Source organism: Lycorma delicatula, chromosome 13 (genome assembly GCF_047948215.1).
Source record: "Lycorma delicatula isolate Av1 chromosome 13, ASM4794821v1, whole genome shotgun sequence".
In the NCBI taxonomy this organism is placed as follows: Eukaryota; Metazoa; Arthropoda; class Insecta; order Hemiptera; family Fulgoridae; genus Lycorma; species Lycorma delicatula.
Genome location: NC_134467.1, coordinates 3,957,806 through 3,980,554, shown reverse-complemented (window position 1 = coordinate 3,980,554; position 22,749 = coordinate 3,957,806). Strand labels below are relative to the sequence as shown.

The 22,749-nt window shown below is 30.7% G+C and overlaps 1 protein-coding gene across 1 annotated transcript in view; it reads left to right on the top strand.

Annotated features, from left to right (window-relative positions):
* Positions 1–20,454, top strand: part of LOC142333998 (neprilysin-1-like) — a 97,976-nt gene extending 77,522 nt beyond the window's left edge. Inside the window, exons 7-13 of the mRNA XM_075381663.1 lie at positions 5,098–5,305; positions 9,203–9,419; positions 11,157–11,339; positions 13,346–13,511; positions 15,251–15,370; positions 17,100–17,296; positions 20,182–20,454. Of these exons, the coding sequence (XP_075237778.1) occupies positions 5,098–5,305; positions 9,203–9,419; positions 11,157–11,339; positions 13,346–13,511; positions 15,251–15,370; positions 17,100–17,296; positions 20,182–20,454 (1,364 nt within the window). The remainder of the gene's footprint in view (positions 1–5,097; positions 5,306–9,202; positions 9,420–11,156; positions 11,340–13,345; positions 13,512–15,250; positions 15,371–17,099; positions 17,297–20,181) is intronic.
* Positions 20,455–22,749: the final 2,295 nt, after the last annotated feature.

The following is a 22,749-nucleotide window of genomic DNA, read 5'->3' as shown; positions in this document are numbered from 1 at the left end:
CCATTATCCAAGTCTCTCCAAAGGGGCTGTTCGGGCCTTGCGGTCCTCCCAGTATTCTTTTAAATGTTTTGATCTTCGTGCCCTTTCTGGTGTTGAAATGTTCGTATAGTGAATTTCTTTCTTGTGACTTTGAAGAGTATTTTTGTCCTTGATTTTTTCATTTAATTTTATCTTGTCTTGGTGTCTTCTATTGTAAGGCCAATTTCCTTCAGATCTTGTCTTATTTCTCTGAACCATCTGGATCCTGTCTTGGTGTTTTTCAAGTGAAGATTATATAGTACCAGCTGTTTCAGAAGTCTCGAATCTTGCATCCTTGTGATGCGTGGTATTATTGATGCATGATCCTTAGGCATTGTATTAGTGATGGATTCTAACTCTTTGTGCACGACTTTAACGGGCGCTGCCCATCTTACTGGTACTTTTTGTTGATGTCGGTTCTTCCAGTTCTTCTTTCAGTTTTCTGGAGTCTGTCGGTCTCTGATTGTTCATTCAGGTGGAAGAATGTTTCTGTTGCATATGTGGCTTCTGGTTTTGTAACTGTGTTGTAGCACCTTACTTTTGTGTTTATGGATAGACATTTTTTCCTGTAGGTGTACCCGGTTAACTTTTGTGCTTTGCTAGTTTGTATGTTCTTGTTTGGATTGAGGTTTTTTATTTTGGTTGTTTGTTATTATTTCTACAAGGTATTTAAATTGGGTAACTATTTAATTTTATTATGGTTTACGTTTACTTCTTTCAATTGTGTTGGTTTTTGGGACATATAATTTCTGTCTTTTAAAATTTTTTAGGCAATTTTATTTGCAATGATTTGAAGTTCTAATATCTGTGTTTTAGCATCATCTATGTAATTTGTTAGCAGTGCCAAGACATCGGCAAAACAAAGACAGTTTGTTTTTTTTTGGCCTATTTTTATTTTTGGAGGGATTTTTTAAGCTATTTTCCGTATCCAGAATGAAGTTGAATGGTAGCAGTAAGAGTCCATTGCCTTGTTGCAGTTCTGTTTTGATCTCAAATGGTTTCAAAAGTTTGACTCTGAATTTCACTTTTGATTTAGTGTTTGTGAGGGTCAGTTTTTTTATGTTTATTAATTTGGCATGTAGTCCAAAGTGTCTTAGAATTTTTAGTAGGGATTTTTTGTGATACAATTATATGCTTTCTTGAAGTCTACAAACATTATCACCATCTCTCTATTTCTTTTTCTGTTGTAATCCATTATTAGCTTGAGATTCATTTTTCTGGTCTGAGAAGCTTCTTCAGCGTCTGAAACCTCCCTGTTGTTGTCCTAGTTCTCTCTCGATTTGTAAACTGATCCTGTTGAGGATGATTCTTGAAAGAATTTTGTATGTTGTGTCTAAGAGTGAGATTCCCCTGTAGTTGTTAGGGTCTGTTTTGTCTGTTTTTTTGTGTAGTGAGTGAATGAGGACTGTTGTCTTGCGTTCTGGTAGTTCTTCTTTGATCCAGATTTTGACAAGCTAAAACCCACCAGGTTGGTCTAGTGGTGAATACGTCTTACCGAATCAGCTGATTTGGAAGTTGATAGTTCCAGTGTTCAATTCCTAGTAAAGACAGTTACTTTTATACGGATTTGAATTCTAGATCATGGATACTGGTGTTTTTTGATAATTGGGTTTCAATTAATCGCACATCTCAGGAAGAGTTGAACTGAGACTTTACAAGACTACACTTCATTTACACTCATACAAATCATCCTCATTTATCCTCTGAAATAATACCTAAACAGTAATTGCCAGAGGCTAAACAGGAAAAGAAAGATGTTGACAAGCAGTCGATGAAAGGCGATTTTTGCTAGTCTTCCTGCGTGTTTCCAGGTCTCTATATAGGTCTGGATCTTCTCCCACCCCTTTGTGATTCTTCATTTCACCAGTGCTTGCTTGACCTTCTTTTATTGTAGAAGGTTTGGTGTTTTACGGTGGTGTTGTTATTAGGGTACCAGTGTCAAAGTTTAAGAGTTCATTTGGTTCTTTGCAATTTAGGAGTTTGTTGAAATATTTAGCTAGGATCTCCATGTTGTCTTTATTATTATGGGCTAGATTATCATTTTCATCCTTCATTAGTAGGGATCATACATATTTTTGAAGTTGTTTTTTGAAGGTATTGTGTATTCTCTTATCTGCGCTTTGTTTTTTAGATTTTGTAAGGATGTTTCTGATTTTGGGTGTGGTATAATAGCCATGCTTGATGTCTCTTTTCTGCTGTTTTGGAACATTCACTGTTCAACCAATGATTTTTTTTTTTATGAGGTTTTATTGGGGCTAATACGTCTGCAATTTGTTTAAGGTTAATGAAGTCTTTGAGTTTATCCATGATAGTTATTTTTTTGGTTGCTTTTTGGTAATTTTCATTCTTGATAAGTTGGGGAGAGCCTATTTTTCTTTTACTTCTAGGGGCTTGGTTTTGTTACTTCCTTTGTGAAGTGAATTTAATTTTAATTTTGACTACGTAGTGATCTGTGCCTGTGTTTACTCCTCGGAGGACTTTTACATTGTAGATCTCTTTGTGGCGGTGTTTGTCCTTGAAGACATGATCTAGTACCCATTCTCCTTTAGTGTAGTCAGGGTGTTTCCAGGTTTTGAGTTTTTGAGGTTTCCTCTTGAAATATGAGGATTTTGAGATTAGATTGTGGTTTCTGCGGAGATTGTTGAGTCTCTGTTCATTTTCATTTCTTCTCTTTAGGGCGAGCCATTTTCTTTGATTTCTTGGCATCTTCTTCCTTTCTAGTTGAGTGTTAAAGCCGTAAGTCTTGAGTGTTTGATTAGTTGTTTAACGTGATTTTTTGGGATGTTATTTTTAGTCTGGTCGAGTAGTTGTGAGAACTTTTATGTTTCTTTACGAACTTTTGGAAATTTGTTTTTATTATTAGTGGGGACATGGGCATTTATTGTGGTGTAGATTTTATTAGATGCTTTAGGGTGTGTTGAGGTTCTTGAGGGTTGTGACTTGAATTCTTGTTTAGAGTTGGTCATTTTTTATCACTCTGTTCCCAGGTATACCTTTGTTTAGCCTATAGCCTTGAGATTCCATGATTATTATTATTATTACTTTTTACTAATAGATACTTTTTACTAATTCATACTTTACTGGAGCCCAGTCTATGTAGATGACTAAACTTCTTGTAATAATCTGGAGATAACATCAAAATTCATTGCGTTAATAGATTGAGATCTGGACTTATACTAGCACTGTTTCTTATTGTTCTAGATTACTGTTAAGTTTAAAACCAGAGGAAGAAACTTGGGTACTGCCCTAGGCTTTGTCCTTCCTCATCTACTGAGTTAGTTAAAGTCATATGGTGGATCCCGACTAATAGGTATTCCATTGCTTTAATAGAACTTGTTTGGAAGCAGGAGGATATTTGATTTCAGGTGGTCCTTAGCTGAGCATGCTATACTTTGATTGGCAACTGGGAACCCCTATCAATCAACTGTTAGATTTTGTTATACAACCAAAGGTGATGACATACAGAAACCAGTAGATTAGGCTATGAGCTATTCTATTGCCTTGCATGTATTAGATTTGGTGTATTGTGTACCCGAAAGTGATAATGGTTAAGCAAGAGTGATTGAGCCAAAACAATCAGGGCAGATCTAAATTTATTTATTATTTTTTTAAAGTTCTATCTTTTTAAGAAGAAATTAGCCTTCAGTTATTTCATTATAATATAAAATAATAACACTTTCCTCAATTTGGTTTTTGTTTATTAATATCTCTTTTCTCCTTGATATAGAATGCTTTGATGTTATCGTATCAAGCATTATTGTAAGTTTTCTAAAGTATACGGTGAAAACTTCTCAGAAGTGTGATAAGAGTTGCAAATTATTTATAATGCCATTATGGAATAACCAATAATTCTAATATAATACTATGATGAAATGAATTCAAATCATAGCTACAGATGAAGTTATTTAAACTTTTTTTTTATGGTAGAATGAAAACGGGTTTTTCTACAGGAAGCTGGTCGCTGTGCTAGTAAATTTATTTATATTGATTGCATATATGGTTGAACTATTATGTTGTTGGGAATTGCCGTAAAAGTGTTGTTTACTTAAAACGGAAGTCTTTCAACAAATTTTAGAAGTGTTTTAACAGGTTGACTGCTACATCTGAAATACCAATACTACACTGCTACAAAAACATTTTCTTCAATTTTTTTTTCTTTTCAATCTGTACATTTTCTACAAAAATTTCATTCTATCTTAAATTTTGTGTAATTTTAATAAAAATAGTGAGACATAAATTTGGGCTTCTCAGCATTTCAGTGAGACACACATTGGCATCTTAAAAAAAAATTAGGATAAATTCAGCAAATAAGACATAAATGGGACTCGTAGAATAAACAATACAGTTTTTTGTTTATAAGAAAAAAATTATTTTTGTCATCTGAAATAATGAAATCCAAGAATGTAGGTTTGTGTGATTCACAAGACGCGTAGAAAAAATATTACACGTAATATTTTTTATAACGCTCGACTTTTTGTTTCATCTTTTATTTTATAATTATATAATTAAAAGGGAACTTTGATGTAGAAAATATAAGTTATTTCTAATGAAAGTAACAGTTTTAAAGATATTTAAAAGAATTTTTAAGTGCACAGAAAAACAATAGTCCGGAAACGTATGCATAGCAGATCCTATTCTCTGGTCTTAACTTGTTTGCTGACCTAAATAACAAATTTATTCCGCACATTAAATTTATTTTATAAAAATTACGTGTTATTTTATAAATACAGTAAAATTTATAATTTTTGCAAGAGGTGTTTAACTTTTGAATGAAATGATGCAAAAGAAGCTAAGTTTACTATTGAAATCATCATAACTTCCTCTAATACGGTATAATGTTTTGTCCTGAAAAGTGAAAACCAATAAAGACCCTTAGCAGTTGGAAATCACTATTACAATGAGACATCAAAATGGATCTCATGGTGTAGCTGCATGTATAACTTAAGACCCAGAATTGGGTCTCATATCAGTCAACCTGTTAAAACTTCATATTGTTGTAACATCATCTGCTCCAAGCATTTGAAGATATGAAACAGAAGATTAAAACATTTTATGTCTTGTTTTATTATTTTTAGGCAGTTATACCAGAAGCTGACAGACATGATCATAGCTTAATTTATCAAAAAGTAACACTGAAACAGTTACAAGAAAAAGTCCCACAGATTAAATGGTTGGATTTAATTACAGAATTTCTTGATGTTAAAATCGATTTAAATGAACCGGTTGTAGCATATTGTATGTCATATTTTGTACAAATGGGTAAAATACTTGAGGAAACTGATAGAAGGTAATGTATATTTGTTTATTAAGATAACTAGTGTAATTAGAACAATTATAATTAACGATGAAAAGTACGTTTTTTAAATATGTGGAAGGTCCTGGGATTCGAACTCAGAATGTTTCGCATGAAAGGTAGGAACCCTTCCACTCTCCTATATAGGTCATCATTTCTTTAAATATTTTTCTAAAATGAATGAATTATTTACAAATCATTTATTTGTTTCGTTAAATAGATTTTCCTAAGTTTCATTACTTTAAACATTCAACTAAATATTTGTCATAATTTCATTAGATTAATTGCAATTATTAAAGCTAAAAATATGATTTTTCTTTTACTGGTTTTGATACATATCGGTCATAAAATAATTAATAGAATATTCGAGAAGCTTTACAAAAATAAAAATGTATAATTTAATGCATACTTTGATTGTCAGATAGTTACTATTGTTATAAAGAAACTAATGTAGATATAAAAAGGTGGTAAAGGGTTGAAAAACATCCCCGACCATAAGATTTACATTTCCATAAAAATAATACTCTTATTTCAAATATTCCGTAGTCTTGTAATATTAATGACTTAATTATGCAATTTTTAAGGACAGTTGCAAAAAATATCAAAATGTTCAGTAAAAAGTATTGGGTTTTATCCCCTTGAACAAATTTACATTTTTACCTTAAAAGTTATAGAGAATTAAAAGTATAATTGAGACAAAAAATCAAAATTCTTAGTAAAAAATTTTGGGTCCCAATCAATTCGTTTACCTCCTTGATGAAATTAATTTTTATCATCAAAAATTATACTGTATTTAGAGTATAAGAGCTCAAAAAAAAAAATTGTTATAAAACAAAATTTCAGTTCCATTTGACCACCCCCTTGCTTGACATATATCCTTATCTCCTACAACATTTTTAATAATAACCACAATTTGAAACGCAGATAAAGTATCAGAAATTATAAAAAAAATTGAAAAAAGTTTTCTAATTCTTAAGTCAATCCCATGGAAACTTCTTTTTAAAAAGTTTATCTGTCATCTGCATTAATACTGTAACAACAAGACCGGTATAGTGGGCCTGAGTAACGGATTCCTACCAATTATCATGAAAGTAATATAAAGTATAATAATTGGAGAAATCCAGAAAGGGACAAAAAAGAGAATCCTTTTAGTAAAGAATAGGTCTGTTTTAAAAACGTCTTTTGTTATACTCCTCACTGACACACAACAAATCCCTATTGTATGGTGAGAAGAGACCAGGTTTGGAATTCTTGGGAACAAAAGCTTCAGTCAACTGTTCTCACGCTTCAACTTGGGTCCGGTCCAACAGGTGAAGAGGCTAGCAGTATAAATAGCCCAGTAAGACCAGCTAAAAACAATTTCTATTAGAACCAGTCTGCGAGGTGTTATGACATCAGTTCTGCGAGGAGTTCAGCGAGGCGAGGCTGCGAGTTGTGTGGGTTTGGCGGAGTTCTGCAAACCAGTCCAGCAACACGTTATGATAACGGTCCAGCGAGGAGAGTCATAGGTGTGAGTCTGCGAGAGAAGAGTGCAAGACGTCAGTCCAGTGAGGAGAGTATCCAGTTCAATATGATTAAGGTGATGCCACGAGTAATTCCAGTAACCAGGAAGTACTATCGGTGAATTACAGTAAAACTATGTGTATAAGTGAAAGGAATAATGCAATAGACTTCATTCATAAACTGTTAGGGTAGACAACAAAAGCGATTTGAAAGTGAATTTTCTAAGATGTTTTGTTAATAAAAGACTAGTAGTTTAAAAGGGTTAAGCTAGCAGTTTCTTTTGTTAATGGGTCTGAATACTAGTTTTCTGTTTATATACCTGGAATAAATTTCGAATGATTATTTATTTTGAAATGTGTCTTATGTATAATCTGTATTTGTTATTTACTAATGACGTTCATTTATCACTGTTTGTTGAGTAATATCTTGATTGTTATTCTTTGTTGATTACGCTCAGTTTTTACGTCATTCTTACTGTTTTGATTATGTATTATTTCATGTACTTTGTTATGTATTTTTATATTTGATGTGTTATTATTGGCATGTAATATTAATGTCGTTTACTACTGTTATCCTGATTATTATTGTGGTTGTAATTACTATATTAATTGTCACTTATTATTATTATCATTATTGTTAATATAATTGATTTGTCTGGTTGTGATTATGAACATTTTAAATCAATAAACTGTAAGTAATTTTATAAAATTCTAAATTGTCAACCCCTCAATATCTTGATCGAGCTGCGAAACACGTGACAATATTAGATAGATGCATTTGGATTTTCAATATTGAGAATTAAGTTTAAAAAAACTGATATTTTAAGTACGATCCTGCTTAGCCCCTTGTTTTTTTGGTTAAAAGTTTATTTATTAGAGTTTTTATATACATCAATAATTTAGCCCGATTTCCAATTTATTGGGAGTAACATGTTATTCAACAATGTTAAAAAAATTATAATTTATTAATAAAAAAGATGGGATATTATGCTGTTCCCTTGTCTGAACGGAACAAATATCAGACCACAGCTGGGATACATTTAGGTAAATATTTACCAAATTTCAGCTTTTTTGAACGATGGATTTTTGAGATGAGGCAAAAACTGTTTAGAAATAATATTTCTGGTGGGGAAATAATATTTCCCTGCCCTCAAATCCATTTAATTTAAATTTTTGAAATTTGATACTTTATTGTGTTTGAAAATTACAAAACATATATTTAGATTTAATACATCATTTACTTCGCAAAGAAGAATAATAATGTTAGTATGTAATTTTTCTCATAATCCACACTTATTCTTCACACTCACGCATTTATACTCCAATAAAAGTTATGAATTCTTAGAAAGCTAGTCATCGAAACAAGTGAATAAGTTTAAAAAAATTAGTTTCTTGATAAATAAATCAAAAGGACTTTTAGTATTTTGAACTGTAGGACAAAATTGTCATTGTTGCAAGCAACACTTCTTTTGTTGGTGAGAGAATAGTGTTTGTGGTGTTTAAAGACTCAATCGAGTAATGATCTGAGCGCATAGTCTAACTGAAGTTAGATATGGGAAGAGTTTTTGTGTGAAACGTTCAGTATTAGAGGAAGGTGTGGGGATCAGGCTTCCACGACTCGGTTAATTTGATAGTCGAAGGTTGTAAGTTATGATAGGTGAGGTGGTCGTGGTTGGAAGATGCCAAACGGAGATTATAGTGGGTTGTATAAATACACTGATGGAAATGTCAGCTGAGACATTTGCATCAGTGGCATCCTGACAGAGGTCAAACTGATGACTATGTTGTGTTATCAAGTTCAGAAGATTTAAGAGATGAGCTCTGGTAAAGTCCATCAGGACAAGGAGAGCTAGGAATGGAGGGGGTAGTGCAGTAACTGGGATCATCACCATGAAGGTGGGTGTCTTCCCTTACGGAGGTCAAGATGTTCAAGATTATGAAGAAAAAAATGTTGTTGCTATCTTCTTTGAGTAATCAATTAATGTAGAATGATTTCAGAATATTTTGTTGCAATTCATTTCGTAGTTTTTTTCAGTTATTTCCCACCATTTAAAATTTTGTTTAAATTGAACAACAAAGTAATGTTGTTTCTGTAAAAGAGAATATTTTAATTTTATTTTAAATAGTGGTGGGTAGATATTTTTAATTATTGGGAAAGTTATTAAAAATGGAAATGCAGAGAAAATAGGGCCCTTTCTTGTAAGCTGAAATATTGTGTCGAGTTACATGAACAGTTTTATTTTAAGCACTAATAATAGATATTCATTTTAGTAACATACATGTAAGTATACATTAGTATACTTAAGTAGAGTAGTGTTCTGTTTCTATAACTTAAAAAAAAATAATTTAAAATTGTCTTTGCTTTTATAAGACATGCGTTTTGTTTTAGAGTTATACATAACTATTTATTATGGAGATTTGTAATGGAAGTTGTACCGCATATGGTTGATGAATACCAACAAAAAGAATATGAATTTCGTAAAATGATGTCAGGAATTGAACGTGATTTAAGTCGTTGGACACAATGCGTCGAATGGACCAATAAAAAAATGGGTATGGCGGTCGGTGCTTTATACATAAAAGAAAATTTTGACCAACATAGTAAGGTATGTAGAAATAAAATTTACATAAATTATAAATTAAGTAAATATGTCAAGGTTGAATTTTTTTCATTAGCAATAATTGTTTCTGTAAATGTATTTATGTACTTTTATTATTTTACATTCTATTTTGTACGCTATTCCTTTTTTTTGTAAAACAATTCGATTAGAAAATTGAAGAAAAAATCTTGGCTTTAAAATGTTTAAAACCAGAGCAATATAAAAGCATGTGAAGAACAAACTAGACAATCGATAAAATTTTTACTCTACTTTCTCTTAACATATAGAAAAGCAACCGTAATAAATGGTAAATATTCATAGGGAACATAAACTTTGAAGTGTCCTTGACTTTTTTATTTTTTATTATCTTGAAGCTTATGCATGGGAATATGAAATGTAAATTTTGTAGCGTATGAAAAAAATCAGGCCTCACTGGGATTCCAACCCTGGACCACTGGATGAAAGGCCGAGATGCTACTGACAAATTGTTGTAGAATTGTGCTGACTAGAATTATTGAGAAATAGTATACATAGAGAACTTTTCATTTTTCCAATCGTTCATACAGTTACTGCTATATACATGGAGACAGTCTGTATAAAATAAGCACAGTTAGAGAGGTTGGTTAATAACTTTTCATAATCCACGTGTAGACCTAAAAGACCTGTTCTGTTATCCATACCTTTATTGGCTTTTTTGTATTTCTTTTTCCAATCGACCTGTTCAAATTATATATCATATTTTCAAATTAAGAAGAAAACTTTGTACCTTAATTATTATTATTATTGTTTTTTAATTAATATGAATTAATTTAATATTAATTCAGGCTACTTCATGGATAAAAAAGACATGCTGCAGTATTTGCTTTGATGGATCAAGGGAAACCATAGTAAAACCTTGATCAGACCACCATTACAAAATACAGAATTAATTAAAAAAGCTGACAACACTGTTGTAGGACTTTTCTGTCACGTGGCATTTTTTCTGATGCATAGCTTACATATACAGTGCAATTTAAAATACTTATAATTTTATTTAAATATAATACTTTTTGTTTATCTAATTCAATGATTCTAACTAAAGCACATGCACATGCAGCTGTACATCAGTGCTGCACTAGCGCTCCTTGTGGTGACAGGGGGTACTATTGATGCAGTATACCACTTAACCACTAGTTAAGAGCACTTTTTTGGGGATTACAATAATTATCCTTCTACAGCTATAGCTCTGCTATAGAACTATTGAGATGGGAAAGTAAAATAAATAAATAGATGTGATTAAAGTCCACGTAATTATTTTAAATATAAATGTATGAAATAGTATTATTATGTAATGATACTAAGAAATAAACTAACTAAAAATAACCATTTAACAACATTAATGATAATTATTTGAGCATATATTTACTCATACGTTAAACGGTATATAGAGAAGTTGGTTTTTAAAAACTTTTTTTATTAGCAATAATAATTAAAATTTCATCAATAGAGTGATATTTTTTCTTTAAAAAAAACTTGTTCAATTATTTAAAATAATTTGTTTGGAAGATTTATTAAATTATTTTGTAACTTAATAAAAATAGCATTGGAAACGAGGCACTTTTTCATAAGCCAAAGTATTGTGTTCATTTTTAAGAAAACAGTTCTGTTGTCTACGGTCAGTAGATGTGGATATTATTTTTTTTGGAATATCTGAATATTCTTCTAAGCAAAAATTGTATAATAAAATGAATTTCTTTTTTTCAGAAAGTTGCTTTAGAAATGATTCACACGATAAGGGCAGCGTTTAATGAATTACTGGCTGAACAACATTGGATGGATGATGAAACTAGGGCAGTTGCTAAAGAAAAAGCTGATGCGATGAATGAGAAAATAGGATATCCAGATGTTATGACCGATCCTACTGAATTGAGCAAAGAATACACGTTGGTCAGTGATTTTTATTTTAGTTACTGATTTTTATTTTAAGATTTTGCTGCCTTGCAACAGTACAACTCAGTAGTAGTTGATATTGTCTAATCTTAGTCTGGTAATTCTCTACTCTAACAAAACAAAATCCTTGCAATTGTTTGCAATTATTTAGGGAGTATATTTTTCAAATGAAAAATAGACAACATAAGGAAAATAAACCACATTAGTATAGGGTAAATTTTTTGCAGAAAAGAAATGTGCTGATATTAGATATACAAGTATGTTTAGAATCTTGTTTTATTTTTTTCTATTCATACGACCAATTTGATGGGATTGTCCAGTAAAATAAATACAAGGTGTGATCAAAAAATATCTGACCTTGACTCATAAAAACAAAAATGCTTAATTTATTTAGTTCATTGACTGTTCTCTTCAAAGTAGATCCCTTTTGATGTAACCCGCTTATCCTGCAATGTTTCCATCATTGAAAACAGTTTTCAAAGTTATTTTTAGCGAGCTCCTTTTGTCGCATTTGTTTTGATCTCTTCTTTGTCTTCTAATATCTTGCTTTCAAGGAATTTTAAACTTAGGAAAGAGCCAAAAATCACAGGGAGCCATGTCTAATGAGTAAGGAGCCTACTGAAGTCATTCAATCCCTTATTTTGCCAAGAATCTCTTAATAAGTTGTAATGCACGGGCTGGAACATTGCCGTGATGAATTTTCACATCAGCATGAAGGTCTACCGACAGTCGTTTTTATTTTCAAGGCGTGGTTTATCATGAGCATGCCACTCAAGGATGAACTGTCAGTAAAAAGTACTACACAACTGTTTTTCATCAAGTAAGAGATACTGTTCGACACAAAAGATCATATTTTTGAGAAAACAGTGATTGGAAAGTTTATATTACAAAATAAGAAATTATCAAATTCATATTAAAGCTATGATTACCGATTCATCATTGAAAAATTACGCCATCTAGGAGCAGTCTGGTTTGATAGTTCACTGAAGGTCTAATTTATGTGTGCGAACAGTTGATTAAATTATCACTGGCACTGTGAGTATACTTCATTATGAGACCGCTGTTATTTTTTAGTTGACCTTTAACCGGTTAGCGTGTCATCAGAAGAGAAGAATTGATTAAAATGATGCTACAAGGACCATTAAAAGGTATAAAAAAAGAGAGGTTAAAAAAGAATAAAATTATAGACAACTTAAAAAGAATGCTGATGATAAGAAAAAAAGTAAAAAATAAATGAACTTGCACAAATGTGTAGAACTGATAAACCTCCATTTCCCGTTTCATATTAAATTTAATCAAATTAAATATAATTATTTTGAAATAATCATTATAGTAATAATATAATCTCCTATCCTGTAGAAACAAAATGTCTTTTAAAAAGATTTCTTGTAATCGATTCATTTTCCAAGAATACAGTAGCGTATTTTCAGAAGATCTTACCAAATATAATGCATAGCTTCTTCATCAGTGCTGTTGTATATAGCCTAACAAGACAAAAAAATCAATACTTGTTCATCATATACAATTGTATTTCCAGGTAGAATGCATTGATTAATACGGTAGAATTATGTTCTCATTTACTAAGTGTTGTCTTCGTAATAACTGTTATTATTATTGAATTTTTACAATGTTGCACTCCAAAATGTAATATATCTTGTTTAAGTATGTTTTTTCCTAAGTTTTGTTGTGTCATGATATCGAAAACAGTACCCATCTACATTCTTCAGGATCTTCCACATTTTCATTATCTAGATGGAATCCATGACCAAAATAAATTCATGAATCTGGGATATGCTACAAGTACTCATACCATATCAGCTTTCTCTCTTTCATATTGTTTATCAGTGGCTTTTCCATTATTGTACTTTTAATTTTTTCATTTCTATTTCTATTAAGAAGTGTAAAACCTTAGAATGCCTCCAGCATTCCATCTCTGTTTTAATTTTTTTCTTTTTGTTTTTTTATATTAAATAATATCAATTAAAATAATTTTTTTGTTACAGTTAAATGTTACAGTAGATGAATTTCTCGTAAATATTCTGAATATATATAGATATGATGCAAGGCATAATCTCCAAAACTTAGGACAACCTGTTAATAAAGATAAATGGGCAATTAATGGACCGGCAATTGTTAATGCATTCTATAATCCGAATAAAAATGATATCGGTAAGTTATCAGTTTGTTAATAATAGTATTAGAATATCAAAAATATTAGCATTCATAACATTCAGAGTTAAGAATAATTAATGAAAACATCTTTAAAATCGGTTGGTTCATCCCTAAAGTAATTTAACATCTTGATGCTTGTTCACATCAATGGGCTATGAAAGATTTTCTCGGTCCAATTAAAGTTTCTAATTGGAGATATGAAATTTTGAAGTGCATGAAATGGTAATAAATTTGTAGTAAAAGAATTTTCTTTTCTATATTCAGTACATATATAACCGCTTTAGCCATTACCATTATTGTGCAGCCACTGGACAACAGAGTTTCTGAATTAGTCCAAGACAGCCTCTTTATCAAATACTACAACTGCATTGGATTTTCAGGTCCCAGTGTCCTCAGCATGAAGAATCTAACTTTGCACCTTCAGAACTGATATTGAGAAAAAAAGGGTCAAGGCTAAAGATAAAGAGGATAAAGCATAGATCCGGGAAATTTACTGTTTTGCCTAAGATTTTACTGAAGGATAATTCCCATCTCATGTTTATTTACTTGGAAATTTTGTCGCACAACAGATATGTTTTGAAATTCAATTTAAAGAACAATTGGTATGCTAAAGTTGCATACAGTTGTTAGAGATAAGGACCTGACTGATGTAATTTTCAGTTAAATAATGAAATTCTACTCTTAACACAATACTGTTGAATTTACTAGGGGAAGGGTTCAGATATTAATGGGAATTTCATGGGAATAATTTATTTACTTATTGAATAAAATAAGATAACTTACTTGTAAAATTGTCTTCTGCCACTGTGATGCACTTGTTCCAGTTTTAGGAACAGCTTTTCCTATGTAAAAATGAGAATTTTGCCTTCTGTGGTGGAGCTGAGTTAAATATTACCATTGTACAATTGCTTGTTTTTTTATTCTCAGAGAAATCAAATCTGGGGAGAAAAATAGTGCACCCATGTTTCATTATAGGTTATTATATAGTTCAAAAACCTGTCTCTCTCCTTTTAATATAACTGCAAAAGTGTGAAATAGCAACTGACCTTCTATTTTTGCATTTACGATACAAAAAGCAGGATCTTACCTAGCAATTGCTTTGTTAAATTTGAGGTAATCTCTTACTAGAAAGAACCTTAACGCTTCCAGTTTTTCAGAGATTTCCCCTAATAGTAATTCAATTTTCTCAAAACACATATTTCAATTTAGAGTGTGTTTATCTTCAGTGACTTAGGTTCTTGCCTATGTGATTCATTTACAACTTTCTTTGGACCTTGTTTAAATAACTGTTTATAAACTATTGACTGAGAGAGAGAGAGTGGGAGAGAGAGAGAAAGAGAGAGACTCTCATCTTCAAACTAATTGTATAAAACTTAGATTAAATGACCATTAATCTTTTAAAAAGAATTAAATGTTCACTCTACATCACTACTATGCATTTATTGCTCAGATATGTTGATTTGAACTGACAGGAAAAAGAAAGGATATTCAAATTTATGATGACAAATTTAGATGTAAGTATTTTTCTAATGAGTCATGACTACCTTCTGTTCATTACAAGAGCAGAGCAAATTACTTTGAATCTCCCTTACAACACAAGAATACACCAATTTATATTCAATTAAAATAGGAAAAAAAATTAATCATTATTTTTATAAATACCTCCATAAATAAGTATAATTTTAATTTTGATTGATATAATAAATGTATAATACTATTTTATTTTTTGTTAACAGTCTTTCCAGCTGGTATACTACAACCTTCATTTTATAGTCAACATTTTCCAAAATCATTAAATTATGGAGGTATTGGAGTTGTTATTGGTCATGAAATGACACATGGTTTTGATGATAAAGGTATAAATTATTACATTTATTTATTAATATTTCAGCAAATAATTATAAATAATAGCATTAAATTATTTAAAATCATAATCAATTTATTTTAAAATTATTTCTCCTGAAGGACCTTTTGAAGCTTATTATTTTTATCACCTTCTTCGATGGAGTTTTTGGTAGAAGTGTTAATGATGCTGCTAGAGATTTCAATATAGAAGGTATTGATGATTAGTTCTAAAAGGTTCTTTAAAAAAATGTTGGAAAGTGGCCCGTTTGTCATTTTAAATGTATTATTAAATTTTTTTATGTTATTCAATAATGACTTATTTTATATGTTCTTTTATTTAGTATTTCTTAGGTTTTTTAAATGAAAGCATTAGAAAATTAGTTTAAAATCTTACAAAAAATAAGTTATTGCGGAAATAATGCAAAATAAAGGTGCACAAGTAGTCAGTCATATTGGGCTCTAAAACAACTGTTTTAGAGTGAAGGTCAGTTTTTTTGACTTAGTAATTTGACTGGCTTAATATTATTATGCATTCCTTTCTATTCTATGCTAAGCTTTTAATCTCGGCATAATTTTTGTACCCTACAACCTCATCTGTTATTTTTTTAATTTCATTTTTTAACTTTTGCTTCAATGTCTATGTTTTACTCCCCCTCAATTAACAAATTAAATGAATTAAATTTGTAATTAAATTTGATATACCTACTGAGCTCTTTCTTCTTTTCATAAGATTCTGTTACAAGTTTCTCTACATTTTTGTTCATTTTAAGACCTCTTCATTTTGTATTTTGTCAAACCAACTAATATTTACCACTACATTTCAAATTCCTTTATTTTCTTTCTTTCTAATTTTTTTCAATTCTCCATATTACATTATCTTAAACACCGTGTTCCATTCAATTTTTTTTTTAATTCTTGTTAGTAGCGGACTTCTTTTTTGTGTGAAAACTATCCTTCTAATCTTTGTCATTTCTATTTCATCTGCCCTTTAAAAGGGGTTGCTTCCTAGATAGATAAATTCTACAACTTCAGGTATATTACGCTCACCATCTTAATAAATAATTCCTCTTATCCACGTTTTTATCAGACATTATTATCTTTCTTCTTTGGTTATTTATTTTCAAAATAAATTTCTTTCCTAGTAAAAATATTTGTCATTTGCCTTGTCATTCAACTAATTTTTACTAATTTTTTCAAAAGAAAAATATCATCAAAGATTTTTAATCTTTTTCTTCTCAAATAATTACTTGGCTTAAAATGTCTTCTTCAATTCCGCTACTGCGTTTTCTATATTTTAGTTGAAGAGCATCAAGAACAAATTTAAGCCTCGCCTCACTCCTTATTTAATCAAAATTTACCTTTCTTCATCTTGTATTTTATCATTGTTCTTTACAATAATTGAATAGATTACTTATAAGCTTTTTCTCTTATTTCAGTCCAAAGTGTACTCTTCTAATGTACGTATACCATATAAGTCGTTTTGATTCTTCTTACTCTGCTTTATAAAATTAATCTTATGGCTAAAACAGCTTCCACTGTACTCATTTTTTTTATGAAACTGAAACGAGCTTTAACATATACATATTCTACTCATATGCAAACCTTTATATTAAGTGCCTTTTATACATGAGATGTTATACTGTATTGCAGTAGTTCTTGAACTCATTTACTCCCGCTTTCTTTATTAAAGAAGTAATTGTATGTCTATAACTAATTTGTCTTTATATTTTTTATATTTAGGTAGACAATTTGATAAAGAAGGTAATATGAAGCAATGGTGGAATAATGCTACTATAAGAGAATTTAGAAAGAGAACGCAATGTATAATTGATCAGTATAGTCGATATAAACTGGATGACGTTGGACATTATCTGAACGGTAAGATGACTCAAGGTGAAAATATTGCTGACAATGGTGGATTAAAACAATCATTCAGGGTATGTTTATTATTATTATTATTATTATTAATAATAAAAGTCAGATTAATATCTAGCAACGGCAATAACACCATGAAGCCTACTATAAATCCTAGCAGTATTCGTTATTTTTTTCTAATTTTGAAGTAATTCTTTTTTTTCCTCTACTTCAAAGATAGACTATCTGGCCTTATACTGCCTAAAGTAAGTATATTACACCCATCTTTTCACAGTTGTTCCTCAATCTGTTCTTCTGTCTGGTCTATATTTCAGAATTTTATTCCGTAGCTATTCTTGTTTCTTCTGTCAATATGAGCATATCAGCTGGATTTATACTACTTAACATGTTGACTGCGGTATTCTTTCTAATGCACACAATTTTGTGCATTATAAGTCCCCATTGTCCAGTATTCACATTTCTGCTGGTGTTTTACAGTACACCTGTATCTTGTAAGTTTTCATTTCTTCTAATGCTATTATGTCAATCTTTGATAAAATTATTTGTGAATTTTTTATTCAAATGGTGCAGTTCCGATCATGCAGGTCCAGTATAAATTTAATCCTTCTAACATCAGAATCTAATCTTTAGAATTATTAACTGTAATGTAAAACAATAAGTAAGGAGGATAGACAAAAATATATCCTGACCCCACAGGGGAAAACACCTAACTTGTGATGATCCCATCGGAATACCACCCCTTCCATTTCTAGCCCTGATTGGCTTTACCAGAGGTCACATTTTAGACCCTCAATACCTGATTACATATTACAGCCATCAGTACGGCCTCTATCAGGATGACATCGATTCAAATGCCTCGTAAGACATTTCCATCAGCGTTGAAACTCATCAAAAAGATATTTTTCAAATTCACCAAATCCAAATCAAAAAACTGATAACCAATAAAAATTTACAAATTTAACTATAACAAAATATTAATCTCATACCCTCAAAAATTGTTCACAACATCGCAATTTTGATCTACCATATCAAAATTACCTATAAATCAACCCACGAACATATCAAACAACAATCCGACACAATTGCTGAATGCGAATGCACCTACTCTGGCAGAAAAACACCCAAACGGGTCCCTAGCCACCCATGCTACCATTCTACACTAAACACCCTCTGCAGTACATTCGAGTGCCAAAAACCAAAAAAATCTTTCAACAATGCACTGCTCATCATAACTTTCCAGTTAGCCTGCAGATCCAGACTTATCATCCAATACTAAACATTGAGGACACTGACCTGAGTCAGTCAAACCAAATCAAGCCAGCCTGTCCCAAAATATGTCATGCCGTGAAAGGAACTGAGTCACATGCTGGGGAGATCGATGTGGCGACTCCCAACGCCCGTACATCTGAAAAGAGATGGTGCATATATTGTCCACCTGCCTTCTCATCCCACCTGTCCTTGCCAAATACTAAAACCTTTCTTCTCTACTTCCCGAATATGCTGTGCGAAGTCAGCTCACCCAACTTCTTCACAGCATAACATAATTGACGTTGTGACGCAAGGGAATCAAATGGTTTTACACCCGTGATAACTAAAACTGCCTCATATGAAATAGTCCCATAGCCCTCGGGCTATGAAATGCCTTCTTAGCGACACTCTGAAAGTGCTCCTTGAATCAAGAAATTATCATCAAGGGTACACACAAATATTGTTGCAACAAGACATAACTAAAAGTATGTCCGGTCAACAATTTGTGCTCACCGCGTAGCGTCCAGACAGCCCTTCAGCAGCACCATGATGGTCTTCTCAGGGTTACATACCATTTTGTGTTGATTGTTTCACACCTCTAGTACTCTGCAAGCTTGAGTTACCCGGAATTCGACCTCATTCTGCGAGTCTTCTTTGACCAGCAGACGTCCATTATCAGCGTAAGCGATGACATGACATCCACTGGCCATCCTCAACCGCATGAGAGAGTCAAACTTCACAACCCAAAGCAGAGGGCCCAGCACACTGCCTTGAAGACACCTCTTGGACAGCATCTTACTCACCTCAGTGCTACAAACACAATGCACCATATATCAGTTGCAAAAGTAACTTTGTACTTTTATGTTATTTCTGTCCTGTCAGTCATGTGACAGAAACCTGAAGACTATGCTACAGTCTACTAGAAAATCTAGAAAAAAAAAGAACAATTATAAGAAAAATTTTAGATCCTAAATTTTTAAATAATTTGGTAAAATTAATTCTGAATAACAAACTTGATACTAAAATTGAAAAACTCTCAGACACGATAAGGAAAAGATAAATTGCATTCTACTCCCATTTATTTATAATGAATAAAAAATGCAGTTTGACTAAACAAATTTTTGATTTCCTCCAAAGTAAAAAACTAAAGGCAACAACTGGTTTACGCAAGTCCAAGAAGACCTAAAAGAACTGATGATAACTGAGGAATTAGAAAGAGAAATTTTAAAGAGAATATTAAGAGATGAAAATGAAAGTTCCAAGAAGTGCCAGAATACAAGAACAACAGAGCTGAACTTTCTGGAGAATGAAGGAAAGAGATATCAGAAAAAATGAAAAGGTAGAAAGTAGATAGAAAAACAGAAAAACTAAGCAACCGTAAATGAATAAATAATTTAACGTGTTCCAAGGTAAACTATTTTGGGGGGAAAAAAGTCTTAAGTATAATAAGTTATATGTAATAAGTTAGCATAAAGTCTTATGTATGTATTTACGGTGCATCTAGATAAGAAATTAAGAAATTTCAACATCTACATGTTGAAATATAAATGGTATACTGTTAATAAGGACCATTAGAATCTATACATGAAGTCAGTTTTAAATTCAAAGCTATTTTTTTTAAGAATAACTGATTTTTTTCAGTCGCTGACATGCTATTGTGATTTTAAGATAATATACTAGTTTATTTTTTTAATTACAGGCATACAGAAAATGGGTAAAAAAGCACGGAGAAGAACCATTACTACCAGGTATTAATCTAACACATAATCAGTTATTCTTTCTTAATTATGCACAAATATGGTGCGGTACAATGAGACCTGAAGAAGCATTGAATAAAGTACGTTCTGGTGTACATTCACCAGGACCTGTACGTGTTATAATACCGTTATCAAATTCACATGACTTTTCAGAAGCGTATAATTGCCCGCTTGGATCGCCAATGAATCCTACTGAAAAATGTTCTGTTTGGTAAAAATTATATTTATTATAATAAAAAATATTATATTATAATATAATATTGTATACCGACTTGCAATTATAATAATTATTAAAATTTATGAATGTTGGTTTAAAATAAAAACACATTATATCTTGCATCTAATGCAAGAAGAAGAAAAAAAGAGTACAAAATTTTGTAGCACTTTAATCTTTTGATTGGGTATTTTTGTGATTGCTTTTCTTCTTTATTTAAACTCGATGGAAAAAATAAAATTGTAATAGAAATTTAAAAAATGGCAAAGAAGATTGTATACTGATGCCTGTTACTATCATTGGTATGTTTGAGTATTTTATATTCTATGTTTTAAAAAGAATTAGAAGACCTGGCTTTAAAGTATAGTCGCTGAAATAATGTGAAATCACTGGACAGGAAATGAAGTCCCCAAGCTAATTCATAGACAGTTTTCTCTTTACATATAATATTGAGGATTCATTGGTTATTCGGGTATTCAGCACAAAAGACCTAGTGGGGGTCAGACTTACTCACAGTATCGATGACAAGAGAAGGAATTTCAGGATAACGAAAAGCAGGGAAGGATGAGAAGACTAATGTACCTTTAGAGGAATTGCAGTGAGAAATAAATAATCTTACTCCGAAGCAAGCGCAAGACCTTTTCTAAAAATTAATGGGTATCGATCCCATCCACAATTTCTCAGCAGATTATTGATACTTTTATCCTGGTGGAAGCAGCTCATTGCTGGTAAAAAATTTGATTTGATCGGCTTAAATACATCGTGCAATAAACATTTTTTATAACCATCCAAGAACAGGTACAGAGTTCTAAAATAAACAATCGTACCCGTCCTTTGAGAAGTAAGTAAATTCATTTTTATTAGTTTTTAAGGTTAAAAATGGTAATGCTGAGTTATGGTAGAAAAAATTTACAAAGTGATGTATATTTATTTATATATATAAATCAACAATAATTTTAATAATAAAATAAATAAATAATTAATAATAATAATTAACCAACATTTATTATTTTAATTTATATAAATAATATTACAAGACAATTCCTAAATCTTCCATTTAATTAGTATATTTATATATATATATATATATATAGTAATTATTAATATATATCATATGAAGTAATTTACATTTACAAAAGGAATGATGATTATTATTGTTATAATAAAAGTTGTGAGTGCTAAGTATGTTTGTACGAAGAATTAACTGTATCCAAATAGTTATATTGATATAAATATATAGTATCATTTGAGTATTTTATAATATGTACATTTTAATAAATTATAATTTATAAAGATTTAAGGATATTATAACTTTTCAAAATGATTACAGGAGTCAAAATATATAACAGTTCTACTGAACCTTGAACCTATATCACTTATGATATTGTTATTAATTGTATTGTATTCCTGTACTCAGTCAATGTTTGTTTTAAAGAAATAGTACATTTTGTTGCTTTATATTATATTTTATAGACTGTCTTATGTATCAGGTTTCTTTCTTTTTGAGTAATGCTATATAATTAATTCCTTTGATGAATGGAAATGTTATTTCTTTTATAGAGAATTTTTGTGGGACGGTACAGTGATATGCAACGGTATATTTGGCTCAGTGAAGAAGGCATAAGCCATTAACACGAGCGGTATTAGGTAGAGTTCATTCTTTCTATTTGTTACGTTGTTCATAATAGTCTGTGATACACAGAATTAAATGAATTGTCATTTTTAGGTTTAACTTTCTATCATTTGGATTTTAATTTTGACTTGATGTGGAATTTTATATTACTTCAGTAAGAACTGTTTCACTCAACATTGAAGTTATGTTATCCTTGAAAATAAGTATACTTTTATGAGTAAGCTGTATCTTGTTTCAAGTTATTTATAACTTATATGGTTAAGGTAAAGAAAAAAAATGTAATAAAGTTATCTATACATATCGGCAAGATTTTGATGCAAGCTAAAAAAAAAAAATAAAAAATCTTTTTTATTATATCTTTATTTAAGATATTTCAATTCTTCTTATGAAAAAATTTGCATTTTTAAAAATATTTTATAATTATGGTGATTTGAACTAATATGAGATTGACATTTAAATAAATGAAATTTTAAATAACAAGTATCGACTTAATTTTGATCGATAATATCATTATTCAACATGAAATGAGATTATTTTTATAGTAAAATTATTTATTAGAAAATTACTTTTATATAAAGGGATAATGCTAGAATCAAGGTTCATGGACGATCCATAAACATTTAAAAATGAATGCAGCTTAAACTATATAAATGCATCCTCAGA